Genomic DNA, 12,464 nt, shown 5'->3' on the forward strand with positions numbered 1-12,464 from the left:
GAGGGAACACAAGTCAATGCATCGTATTATATGACTTCCATTGTAATTTAAGGTTACAGATTCTTAACATGTCCCCCAAAGGTTCCAGAAAACCTTTACATTATTCTACTTACTTGGGGTAGTTTGTGCAGTACTGTGTATAGATTTCAAAAGCGTCACTCTATAAAATAGCAAAGGGAGGAAAAACACAAAACCAGATCAATAACACTCCAGCCTGTCCAGCTTCCCGATGATAGGTATCAATTCAGTCTGTGCGAGTGGCCTCCTCTCACTTTGTCTACGAAGCAACTGGCCACAGCAACCGGGTCATTCTCACACATGTCCAGAGACTGCAGCAGCTCACTGTGGAGGAAGACAGACCGACGCAAGACTAGAATAAGGTTTAGGTCGGAGACCACAAAAGAAATTCAGTGTAAACTACATCCAGGTACTATGTTAAGTATGAAAACATGTTTATGTTTTGCATGGCTGAATGTATTTGTTCTGGTTAACCTCATTCTGCCCAAAGACTCAACAGGGTCAGGTTTCCCACAGCAGAGTGGACACAAGGAGAGAGGGGTCACCATGCAAAAACATAAAAGGAGTACAAAACCAACAAAAGTTGTTTTTACATGGTCACACACAAAATCAAACACTTTCATAACTTACAACACCCTTCAGCTGCATGGGCTGACGAAATAAAGGAACAACATAGCAATATGTCAATATGCTGAGTACAATGGTATATCTTTATATTTTTTTGTTTTGCCTGAAGACAAATATTTTCTTGACAAATCCTGAACATGTTCCAAGACATTCTTTCATCAAGCCAATATGTGGCCTATAGTTGCAGGGAAACATTGTTTCTGTTTCAGGGGTACAAGAAGATTTCAGTGTGATGACCTTTACAGTGACCTGACCCTGAAACGGGAGCAGTACTGTAGCTTTAATAATAGCATGACTCAGATGCAGTCACTGGTCAGTCATGCACATCTATAAACTGAATGACAAGTCTAGGACCATCTGAAAACCCCGCGTATGAAAATGAACTGTATTACAGTCTGCTGCGTGAGACATTCATTCTCCAATACAATGACAAATGAGAATGCCATTTCACATCTCCTCAGAGGTTCATACAGTTTCTGCTTGAATTAATGTCCTCCATCACCTGGGAAATGTGCAAGAGTTGCACATGTTTTCAAACCAGTGCTTTAAAAGTACGTTTGGCTCGGATCAGCTCACCCTGGGCCCTTGCTGCGACTGAGTCGTGCAAATTAGCAGGGTTTAGCCGAGATGATGGAAAGTGTAACGCGGGCAATGGCACGCATCCCCAGGCTGTAGCAGCCATGTCTGGGTCAGACTACATCTTAGTAATCCAGTTTAACTTCATTTACTTTATAAAACAAAAGCAAACTCCCCACTCCAGTGTAACACATTGTATATTGATGCTGTAGTTGAGCCAGAGGGATGCACATGAAAACTCGCCCTGCTTAAGATGTAATAATCACTAATCAAAAGCTCTATTTTACACTGGTGGAAATCTCATACAGGTGAAGTCAGAAGTTTACATACACCTTAACCAAATACATTTAAACTCAGTTTTTCACAATTCCTGACATTTAATCTCAGTTAAGATCACCACTTTATTTTAAGAATGTGAAATGTCAGAATAAGATTAGAGAGAATTGTTTATTTCAGCCATCACATTCCCAGTGGGTCAGAAGTTTACATACACTCAATTAGTATTTGGTAGCATTGCCTTCAAATTGTTTAACTTGGGTCAACCGTTTCGGGTAGCCTTCCACAAACTTCCCACAATGAGTTGTGAATTTTGGCCCATTCCTCCTGACAGCTAGTGTAACCGAGTCAGATTTGTAGGCCTCCTTGCTCGCACACGCCTTTTCAATTCTGCCCACAAATTGTCTTTAGGATTGAGGTCAGGGCTTTGTGACGGCCACTTCAATACCTTGATTTTGTAGTCCTTAAGCCATTTTGCCACAACTTTGGAAGTATGCTTGGGGTCAATGTCCATTTGGAAGACCCATTGGCGACCGAGCTTTAACTTCCTGACTGAGGTCTTGAGATGTTGCTTCAATATATCCACAGAATATTCCTACCTCATGATGCCATCTATTTTGTGAAGTGCACCAGTCCCTCCTGCAGCAAAGCACCCGCACAACCTGATGCTGCCACCCCCGTGCATCACAGTTGGGATGGTGTTCTTCGGCTTGCAAGCCTCCCCCTTTTCCCTCCAAACATAACAATGGTCATTATGGCCAAACAGTTATATTATTGTTTCATCAGACCAGAGGACATTTCTCCAAAAAGTACGATCTTTGTCCCCATGTGCAGTTGCAAAACGTAGTCTGGCTTTTTTATGGAGGTTTTGGAGCAGTGGCTTCTTCCTTGCTGAGTGGCCTTTCAGGTTATGTCGATGCAGGACTCATTTTACTGTGGATATAGATACCTTTGTACCCGTTTCCTCCAACATCTTCACAAGGTCCTTTGCTGTTGTTCTGGGATTGATTTGCACTTTTCGCACCAAAGTACGTTCATCTCTAGGAGACAGAACGGGTCTCATTCCTGAGCGGTATGACGGCTGCGTGGTCCCGTGGTGTTTATACATGCGTACGATTGTTTGTACAGATGATCGTGGTACATTCAGGCATTTGGAATTTGCTCCCAAGGATGAACCAGACTTAGAGGTCTACAATTTTTTCTGAGGTCTTGGCTGATTTCTTTTGATTTTCCCATGATGTTAAGCAAAGAGGCACTGAGTTTGAAGGTAGGCCTTGAAATACATCCACAGGTACACCTCCAATTGACTCAAATGATGTCAATTAGCCTATCAGAAGCTTCTAAAGCCATGACATCATTTTCTGGAATTTTCCAAGCTGTTTAAAGGCACAGTCAACTTAGTGTATGTAAACTTCTGACCCACTGGAATTGAGATACAATGAATTATAAGTTAAATTATCTGTCTGTAAACAATTGTTGGGAAAATGAGTTGTGTCATGCAAAGTAGACGTCCTAACCGACTTGCCAAAACTATAGTTGGGTAAACAAGACCTTTGTGGAGTGGTTGAAAAACAAGTTAATGACTTCAACCTAAGCGTATGTAAACTTCCGACATCAACTGTAAATGCACCAGAACCATTATTTTCAACCATTGGGTTTTTATGGCATTACGCCATGAATGGGAATCATGTGGGAGGAGCCTTACTCTGAGAGGATAAGGATGTTTTATTTTTTCTCTTTTGGCATGAGGCTTGGTGAGCATATGCTGCACAACAGCTTCATATCTCCCATCTAAACATCCAAATGGGTGCACAGAGCAGGTGATCGTCCTGTTAACGTCTGGAGCAGAGTTGACATATACAGCCATAGTGTGATTTGTCTCATTCTTTACTCAACCCAATCTGCTGTGTTGTTCTAGGCCAATCTGCATTTGGTGTTGGTTAGTCAGTCATTTTGTCTTTGTCCTGAAAACAGATTTAGATGGATAAACTCTCCAACACCGCCATACAACAGATGTCCTGCCGGGAAGCCTTTGAATCTTTGTCAAAAGAACATTCCACTAAAAAGGTCAATATGTCTTCTCAACGTCTGCTCAAAGGTTTGAGTGTTAGGTTGAGTTGTTTTTGTGAAGACTGTCTGTAAAAATAAAACAATGACATTTGCAGCTTACCTGTTGAACTCATATATGTCCTCTATATTCCCAAACAGGGAAGAAACCTGGTCTGGACGAATGGGAAGGTTGTCCATGTCTATGATGTGAGCCAGGTAATCCTAGAGAAACAATAACACTGGTTATACTGCCCCGACAATCTGCCTAATGAAGAACCATCCTGGAGTGAGTGCTCTGTCTAAAATACCATTTCTGATTATTTGCAGTAGAGGGAGCTTGTGTATAGATCAAGTTAAACATGCTCAAGCGGTTACCTCCTTGGTGGATTCCGCTTCAAGTTATTACACATCCTGTTCACAGGCTAAAAAGACCACATAGACTTAATCCTATCTGCTGTCTAGTACAACAAAACTGCATGACTCATGATTTGTGTGTTCAAATCTAAGCGGTTCAAATTGTTATTTTAAGGATTTATTACTTGTTACTGTGAGGTCAGTAGCTCTGTAAAAAAACAGTCTCAGACCAGCACAGTGTTCTCCTCCCATGACCCCTCTCATCAGGCTGCAGGACTACTCTGGGGTAGACAATATCAACTAAAAACATAGGCACAGTTGCTCCTCTCACCTAATTACACTCATGTTTGTATACAAACACATGCACACATCCAGTCAGTGCAGAGTAAAGTAGAGTCCTCACACACGAGAACGTTTTGCATTCCTCTATAGAGTTCCAGAGACTTGTAGAATCTGTGCATTGAGGCTGTTCTGGTGGCACAACACCCTATTAAGACACTATGTTGGCATTTCCTTTATTTTGGCAGTTAGCTGTATGTACAGCCTACTATTAGACTGTCAGCTCAAGGTTAGGTCTAGGCTTGTGGTTATGGATGGGTAACCCATAAAGGGTAATGCCCTCTAGGGGATGGGAGGGGAAGAGGCATTTAAAGGGTTGCAATACTTCTGGGTAGTCAAGTGACAGAGATGGCCTAGTGAGAAATTGTTGGGAAGAAGGCTATGGAACCCAGTAAACAGATATTGACCCACAGAATTTCAGGACATCTGTCGAGGCGGAATTGGAGGTGTGAGTCCACCTGTCACACAGCTGTCTTAGAGCTGAGATTAAGAGGCTTCTGCTTTATGATATGGTGTGGAGGAGCATATTCCTGGATAGTTTATGTGTAGAGCAGACACTAACAGTAGCAGGACAAAACCAAACAGATGAATCATCAAATACATCACTGAAGTGACAAGTTTAACATCCCTGCTACTGTAACTTTGCACAATAAGATGCTACTGCAGAGCAAGTCATTGAAATGCTGCATTTAGATTGGAGAGGTTGAACTTTTTGGGGGTTGAAAGAATTGTAGATTTTGTTATTGAAAAATGGGCCAGCTTTTTCCCACCTCAACAGCATGTGGGAAAAAAAGTTGCTACTCTCCTATGTTTCTTCAGTTGGCATTGTGATGGCTGTGTTTTTGTTGGCCATTGCCTGCTAGGGCCCGGAGGGCTCCGTATCCTAGTTTGGGTCGCAGTGCAGCAGGCAGCTAGGCAGTGCTCACGGAAAAGTGGGAAGTCCAGTGGAAGTGTGAGAGTGTCTGGGGAGCAGGACTGTGTCATTACTCTGGCGGATGCTGTAGCGAGGGCTCGGTAAGGGCAGATCTCCCTTCAACACCTAGGGAAGGCGCCAGCAGCCCAGTCAGACACAGAGACTCAGTGAGGAGTGCCCGTAACACACTACCTCTGACCTGTCTGCATCATGTGTTAAAGACATTATAACCTGCACTTAACAGGACTTACGCCACCATACTCCTGTCAGTACTCATCCAAAGAGGATAATTATTCCAACCTGAAGGGTGCAATAGGGGAGGCTGATCAATCTGCACAGTTGGTAGTTGTTTGACTACAAAGGCAGCAGCCATAAGAGACCAGTTGACTTGATTGCAGAGCGGATGAATCAACTCTGTCCCATTTGCCACAACTAGAAGATGAAATCAGTAGCAGCTGTTCAAATCTCTGACCAAGATCATCAGGGGAGAAGTTTCTGCCTTGAGATGCTGTTTCCTGGCCCTGATTCTGCTTTAGAACTAAATACGTGAAAAGATCCCAGTCTCAGCTCTGTATGCTTTCACAGTAATATAAACATATAGAAAGCATTAACCTACATAGAGAAGCTTAAAAACACAACAGCTACTCTATAATTCTAATCTGCTGGTTTTACAGGCTATAATGGTTACATACTATGGAATTTTCCATCTGATATGAGAATGCCATTTGGAAAAGAAATGCAACTGCTATTGTGAGTTACGAAATACACAGGGAACATTTGTCTGAACCACAAAAACAAAACAGGAAATCAAACTAGATCCTGGTAAAACAATCAACCCTAGAATATTTTATTGGTACCAGAGACACGTGGCTTCAAAGGCCAGCAGTCACTTGGAAAATTGAGAACCTAAACCCATGAAGCCCATTCCTTTGTCTCATTACTGGCCAACTCCAATAAATCACCTCTATATAAAAGGAGGTACAGATATTAAGTCATAACTACATACCATTCCAAAAGAAACACTGAAATTACCTATTAAATTACACTAATCATATGGCCTATAGTGAAAAGATTGCATTGATTAAGATCACGTCCTAATAACCAGAACTGATTGGATGTAACCCTCAAGGAGACTCACCTCCACAATGCTGCGAAGGTCCCTGACATACATGCGCTCCGTCTCAATGATCTCCATGACTACATGGTCCACGTAGCTGAGCTTAGGGTTGGGCGCCATGGCTTCAGTGGCAAAGGGTGAGGTATGGGTCTGAGGTGCATTAGTCCTCCTGTTGGTGGTGGCGTTGTTGTTGCACTGGGACCTGGTCTGACTGTGGTTCAGCCACTGGTCTCTGGTCCCCCCCTGGCTGAGGCCCTGCGTCTTGATCTGTGGCTGCTCCCTGGCTCCCTCTGCAGGGCTGAGCTCCAGGTCAATGTCCGCTCCACTGGGGGGAGGTGGTGTGGAGGGGAGGGCTGAGGTACTGCCGTAGAGGCTGTGGCTGTCCTGGGAGGAGACTGAGGACAGAGTGGACACCAGGCTCACTGGACGCTCAGCCTCTCCCGCTGAGGGGTCAGCACAGAGCCGGCTGTAGCCCTCTTGTCGCTCATGGCCACCACTGATGGAGAGGGCAGAGTACAACCGAGGAGATTCTGATAGAGAGAGGAGAGAGTGAGAATGAGAATGAGAATAGAGTCTCAGGGCACATGGGCAGAAACAGATTGTTAAAATTGGCACATTCCACTACATTTTAGATCCATCTTAATCAAATACTGTAGTCAGATGATATGACAGTATGAACCCAGTGTTCAGCGTCCCAGCCTGAAGAAGAGTGCTCTACTGCAAAAGGGGCTTTCTCAAATCCTACGGACATGCCCCAATTACAGCGTTCCACATTCTCTGGAAACCCCAGCCATTTCCTCCAACCTCCCTTACTGGTACTGGCGAAGTCTTGGAAAAACAGAAGGAAAACTGAGGGGGAGACAGGTTGGGAGAAGAGAGGGGAGTCGGAACCAGAGTCCTGTTTATACATCTAATTTATTGAACTACTTTTCAAATCAAGAGAAATTGATTCCATATTCAGTTTCACATACTTCCTGCCCAGACGGGGAATGTTCCAAATATATGAAGTCACAGAAAGTATTCTTAAGGTCAAAGGTCAAACCCATTTTGCACTATTAAAAAATACATATTCCTGCCAATAAACTGCACCTTCGAGAACAAATCCCTTAATTGGCCACAGCAGTGACTAAGCCAGGTCAGGGATATTGCCAAGTGAGAACAGAGAGTTTGAGAGATGGCGGTGGTAGACATTTCATGGAGCACTCTTTGAAATTGTTTCCAACTACAGCAGTGTTGACACATTCTTAATGAAATCAATAACGCAGTCATAAAATGTGCGTCGTTAGCAGACATCCCACAACTAATAACATGGACCTGTCACTAGGCAGCTTGGCCATTTGACTGGACTTGGAAAGCGGGACAGAAATGTGATCTGTCAGCAATGACTTCAGAAGAACTGAGGCCCTTTCTATATAGTAAAGAATCACAATAGTGATTAGGTATAATGAATGTAAAACAAAAATGATTAGAAATTGTAGATGAAAGATCTGAGGTCACTGGTCAGTAATTTGTAGAGTCAACAGATACAGGAAACAAAACAAGTGTCTCTCCCTCTACAGACTTATAGACAGGATGATGTCAGTGATCTCAGTCTGGGCTACAATCCAGCTTCTACAATCCACTGTAGAGCTCGTCTGCAACAACACCAGACTCACGCATGTCAAGTCAGAGGAAGCAAGGGATGAGCCTGCAAGCAAAGGTTGACCTTGACCACTTCTTAAAAGCTGTTTAAAGTAGTTCCAAAACCATGTAATAGTACTACTTACAGGGAGTAATAGCACAGTAGGCCGTTGGTCTCTGCTGTAGTATCTGCTTAGACAGAAGCTCCTCCTTTCCCCATTTACTTTTGGCTGTGAAAATTACTACCTCGCCTGTTCTGAGCGCCAACCGCCAAGGTCTCCCCCTCCCTTCCTAGAACCGCTGTGCTGACGTCAATGCCCGGCCATTGGGAGGTGATACTGGGGGAGTAAGGACAGTCCAAACATACACCCTAATCTTCCGGTCTCCTAACAAACCCTAATGAAGTCTCAAAAGGCGCTCAGTTCTACAAGTGGAGAGCAAATGATATAACCTGATCTAGGCTAATAAAATTGTAATATAGTTTTTACAGAATTCTGAAATAAATGGTGTGACTCACTCAACATTAGGATCACCACCATCAGGACAAGTCATGGCAGTGAGATTGGTCCTAATCCAAATGCTGTACTGGATGGGTAAGGCAGGAAACATAACTCATGAAGGCCTAAGGCACTAGCACCCAGACCAGACATGATATGAGAAAACAGCAATCGTAAACCAACTCTACTGCAACTTCCCCACCCCCTTTCCTTACTCCGATTACCCACTGAAGAGAAAGTACTCTTTGCCTGATACCACACTCCATTGGTTTGAGATCCTCTGTACGATTTTGTCCACACACATGGAGTGGCTTTGCTAGATTACTTGCAAATTGTTAGGTTACTTGTTAGACATTACTGCATGGTCGGAACTAGAAGCACAAGCATTTTGCTACACTCGCATTAACAACTGCTAACAATGTGTATGTGACCAGTAAAATTTGATTTGATGTAGCAGGCAATGCTAAGGAATGCAAATTAAATGCCCTGGGCCAGGTTTCCCGAAAGCTTCTTAAGGCTAAGTTCATCGTTAGAACCTTCGTGGGAGTGTTTCTTTGGGGAAAACCATCCTTATTAACGTTGCACTTGAAAATGGTCATAATCTAACACCTGCCTCAGACCAAGTGCATCGTTAGATGCTTTTCTGCCCTCCCGTGTCACTTTATACACAGAAGCGTTCAGCTAAACATTGATAAACCATGTAATTCTGTCTCTGCGACCACCGATAACGTCAGAACAAAGCGGACTACAAAGTCATCAATGTCTTAGCAATTGAAACAAAACAAGCAACATATAAAAAATATGCTTAAAATGAAAACTGAGATGATTCCATTAAAATAAACAGTACGCTATAGGCCTATTTCAAGCTGTAAAATCTATTTCCTGTTCAATCAATTGAGTTCTATTTGGCTATTTGTAGGCTATTGTCTAATTTGTCTCAACATATGTGTAGCCTAACGTTCCAAATGGGTGATTTTGTGAATTTTTATTGGTTTAAGCAGCCGTAGGTGGTAATATCTCTATAGGAGCTGATCTGTTGTCAGTATTGTGAAATAATTAACTGTTAAGGAAAGATTTGAATGGAGAAAGCTGATCCGAGAGCAGCGCTCCCGTTTTTGATCCTTTTAGTATCAACATCCTCCAACAAGGCACTTAGCGACAATTCGCTTTTCATGGTGTTTTGGGAAATGCATGTTACATCTTCGCCGTTGCAGGAAAGATGCATCGTTAAAACACCGGTAAGCCTAAATTCCATCACTATCGGGAAACTACTGTAGGCCTAGGTAAACATGTGGCACTGGCAATAAGGTTAGCACTAAGTTAGCTAGCTTACTGTGATGCAGGGCAGAGTTTCCATTGGGCCTCTGTGGACAAGGAAGTCAGACGCAGGATAAGCAGAGAGGAAAGTACACATCTCTGGTACGTCAGTCATTTACCATGACGGACAAAATAGCAAAACAGAAAAGATCTAGACCTACTTTATATCCACAATATTATTCAATCCGAGTGACAGCAACACAATCAAAACACAAACCCTCCAGTTTTAGCTCAGTCACATACTAAAAGATTTGGTAAAATTGTTTTAGTCCTATGTCAAGCTCTTTTTGCAGCTGCCATGTCAATACAATCATTAACCCAGCCAAACAGAAGTATTACCCAAGTCAAGGTTACAAAGACCATAGTATTTGGAGTACATTTTAGGCTACACTGCAACTTCAATAACTTAGTGTTACAAATGGTGTTTTCTGTTCCAAATAGTTACAGTATGACAATGGAATAGGTTAAAAATAAGTCACATTGTAAAGTAAGGTACATGCTCAGGGATTACATCAGATCAACTGCTAATGTCTGAACACAGTACTATGGGCTGTTTCATTAATCACGTTGTTTAGGAAGAATAGCTGGGATTCCTGCTGTATTCATTCTGAACCCTTAATTGTAATTCTTTGAATTCCTGGTCGCTGCTGCCTGTTAAACTTCACAATGTAAATTCCACAAGCATGACTACTTCTGTTAGTTCACAGCCCTCCGGCCCCCTGGGTAGCTATAGATCACCTTAGATTATACTGTTGAACAATGTTCTTCAATGTGAATGGGACCTGCATGTTTTGGGCCACTTTGAACAGACAGTGTCAGAAAATTAAACACATGAGAACTCCAGGTCCATGGGACTTCCCTTGAGCCAAGCCAGGTCTAGTTGGAAGAACAGCTCAGGTAATTAACAGAGAGTACATCATCCCCTGGCTTTGAGCAATAGTATAGCATTTCCACAGCCTGAGATAAAGGAAGCCAAGACATTCTAAAGGGTCGCCGAGTAATCAGACAGTTTAGAACAGATGTAATCTACAGACGTTTACAATTGAGCCATCATTCTTTTGAAGTTGACAACATAAAACTGATATTACCCTGTCTGCCAATGATGACATGATTGATGTGAACTACATACGGTACAGAACCAAATAAGGTACTGTTGATGTAAAGGATGTTTCATGATCAGAAAACACCTCGTCTTCTCCACAACGACCATAATGTCCATCTCAGACAGCCTACTGGAATTAAGTGACATGTCAAATCAAAGTTTATTGGTCGCGTACACAGATGTTATCGCAAGTGCAGCAAAATGCTTGTTTCTAGCTCCAACAGAGCAGTAATACCTAGCAATACACAAAATCCCAAACTATCAGAACGAGCAATGTCAGAGTCCGGCACACACACACACTTTCTAATTTAGCACACACTTATCCAGAGCGACTTACATTAGTGAGTTTTTGTACTGGTCCCCCATGGGAATTGAACCCACAACCCTGGCATTGCAAGTGACATGCTCTACCAACTGAGTGACACGGGACCAGGTGAAAGCTATGATCCCTTATTGAGGTCACTTGTTAAATCCACTTAAAATCAGTGTAGATGGAGACCGGTTAAAAATGATTTTTAAGCCTTGGAGACATGGATTGTGTATGCGTGCCATTCAGAAGGTGAATGGGCAAGACAAAAGATTTAAGCTTCTTTGAACGGGACATGGTAGTAGTTATGGACTGTGACAGTCAAAATTGTGTCAGCCAATGATTTTCAAGCAAATAACTGCCAGTCTCACAGTAATTTACCATTAGAAAATGTAGTCCATTTCAGAAGAACAGAATAGCATACTCTTTGTCCTTATGTTAGGCCCTGATCTGTACTACACTAATTAATTTGCTTAGAATTCCATGGCAATATTTTATAGTATGAAGAATACAATTGAACATACAGTTGAAGTCAGAAGTTTACATACACCTTAGCCAAATATATTTAAACTCAGTTTCACAATTCCGGACATTTAATCTCAGTAAAAATTCCCCGTCTTCGGTCAGTTAGGATCCCCACTTTATTTTAAGAATGTGAAATGTCAGAATAAGAGTAGAGAGAATGATTTAATTCAGCCATCACATTCCCAGTGGGTCAGAAGTTAACATACTCTCAATTAGTATTTGGTAGCATTGCTTTTAAATTGTTTAACTTGGGTCAAACATTTTGGGTAGCTTTCCACAAACTTCCCACAATGAGTTTGATGAATTTAGGCCCATTCCTCCCGACAGAGCTGGTGTAACCAAGTCAGGTTTGTAGGCCTCCTTGCTCACACGCACTTTTTCAGTTCTGCCCACACATTGTCTATAGGATTGAGGTCAGGGCTTTGTGATGGCCACGCCAATACCTTGATTTTGTAGTCCTTAAGCCATTTTTCCACAACTTTGGAAGTATGCTTGGGGTCAATGTCCATTTGGAAGACAAATTTGCGACCAAGCTTCAACTTGGTCAACTGATGTCTTGAGATGTTGCTTCAATAATTTATATATACACACACACAATAATTTCTCCCTCATGATGCCATCTATTTTGTGAAGTGCACCAGTCCCGCACAACATGATGCTGCCACACCCGTGCTTCATGGTTGGGATGGCGTTCTTTGGCTTGCAAGCCTCACCCTTTTCCCTCCAAACATAATGTTGGTCATTATGGTTCTATTTTTGGGTCATCAGACCCGAGGACATTTCTCCAAAAAGTACAATCTTTGTGTATGTAAACTTCCAACCCACTG

General features: G+C 42.5%; 1 protein-coding gene across 1 annotated transcript in view; it reads right to left on the bottom strand.

Annotated features, from left to right (window-relative positions):
* LOC115146267 (pleckstrin homology domain-containing family G member 3-like) overlaps window positions 1-12,464 on the bottom strand; it is a 57,553-nt gene that overhangs the window by 20,937 nt on the left and 24,152 nt on the right. Inside the window, exons 3-6 of the mRNA XM_065004250.1 lie at window positions 6,291-6,799; window positions 3,668-3,768; window positions 273-342; window positions 114-160 (exon numbers count right to left, since the gene is read on the bottom strand). Of these exons, the coding sequence (XP_064860322.1) occupies window positions 114-160; window positions 273-342; window positions 3,668-3,768; window positions 6,291-6,799 (727 nt within the window). The remainder of the gene's footprint in view (window positions 1-113; window positions 161-272; window positions 343-3,667; window positions 3,769-6,290; window positions 6,800-12,464) is intronic.

Source organism: Oncorhynchus nerka, linkage group LG18, assembly GCF_034236695.1.
Source record: "Oncorhynchus nerka isolate Pitt River linkage group LG18, Oner_Uvic_2.0, whole genome shotgun sequence".
In the NCBI taxonomy this organism is placed as follows: Eukaryota; Metazoa; Chordata; class Actinopteri; order Salmoniformes; family Salmonidae; genus Oncorhynchus; species Oncorhynchus nerka.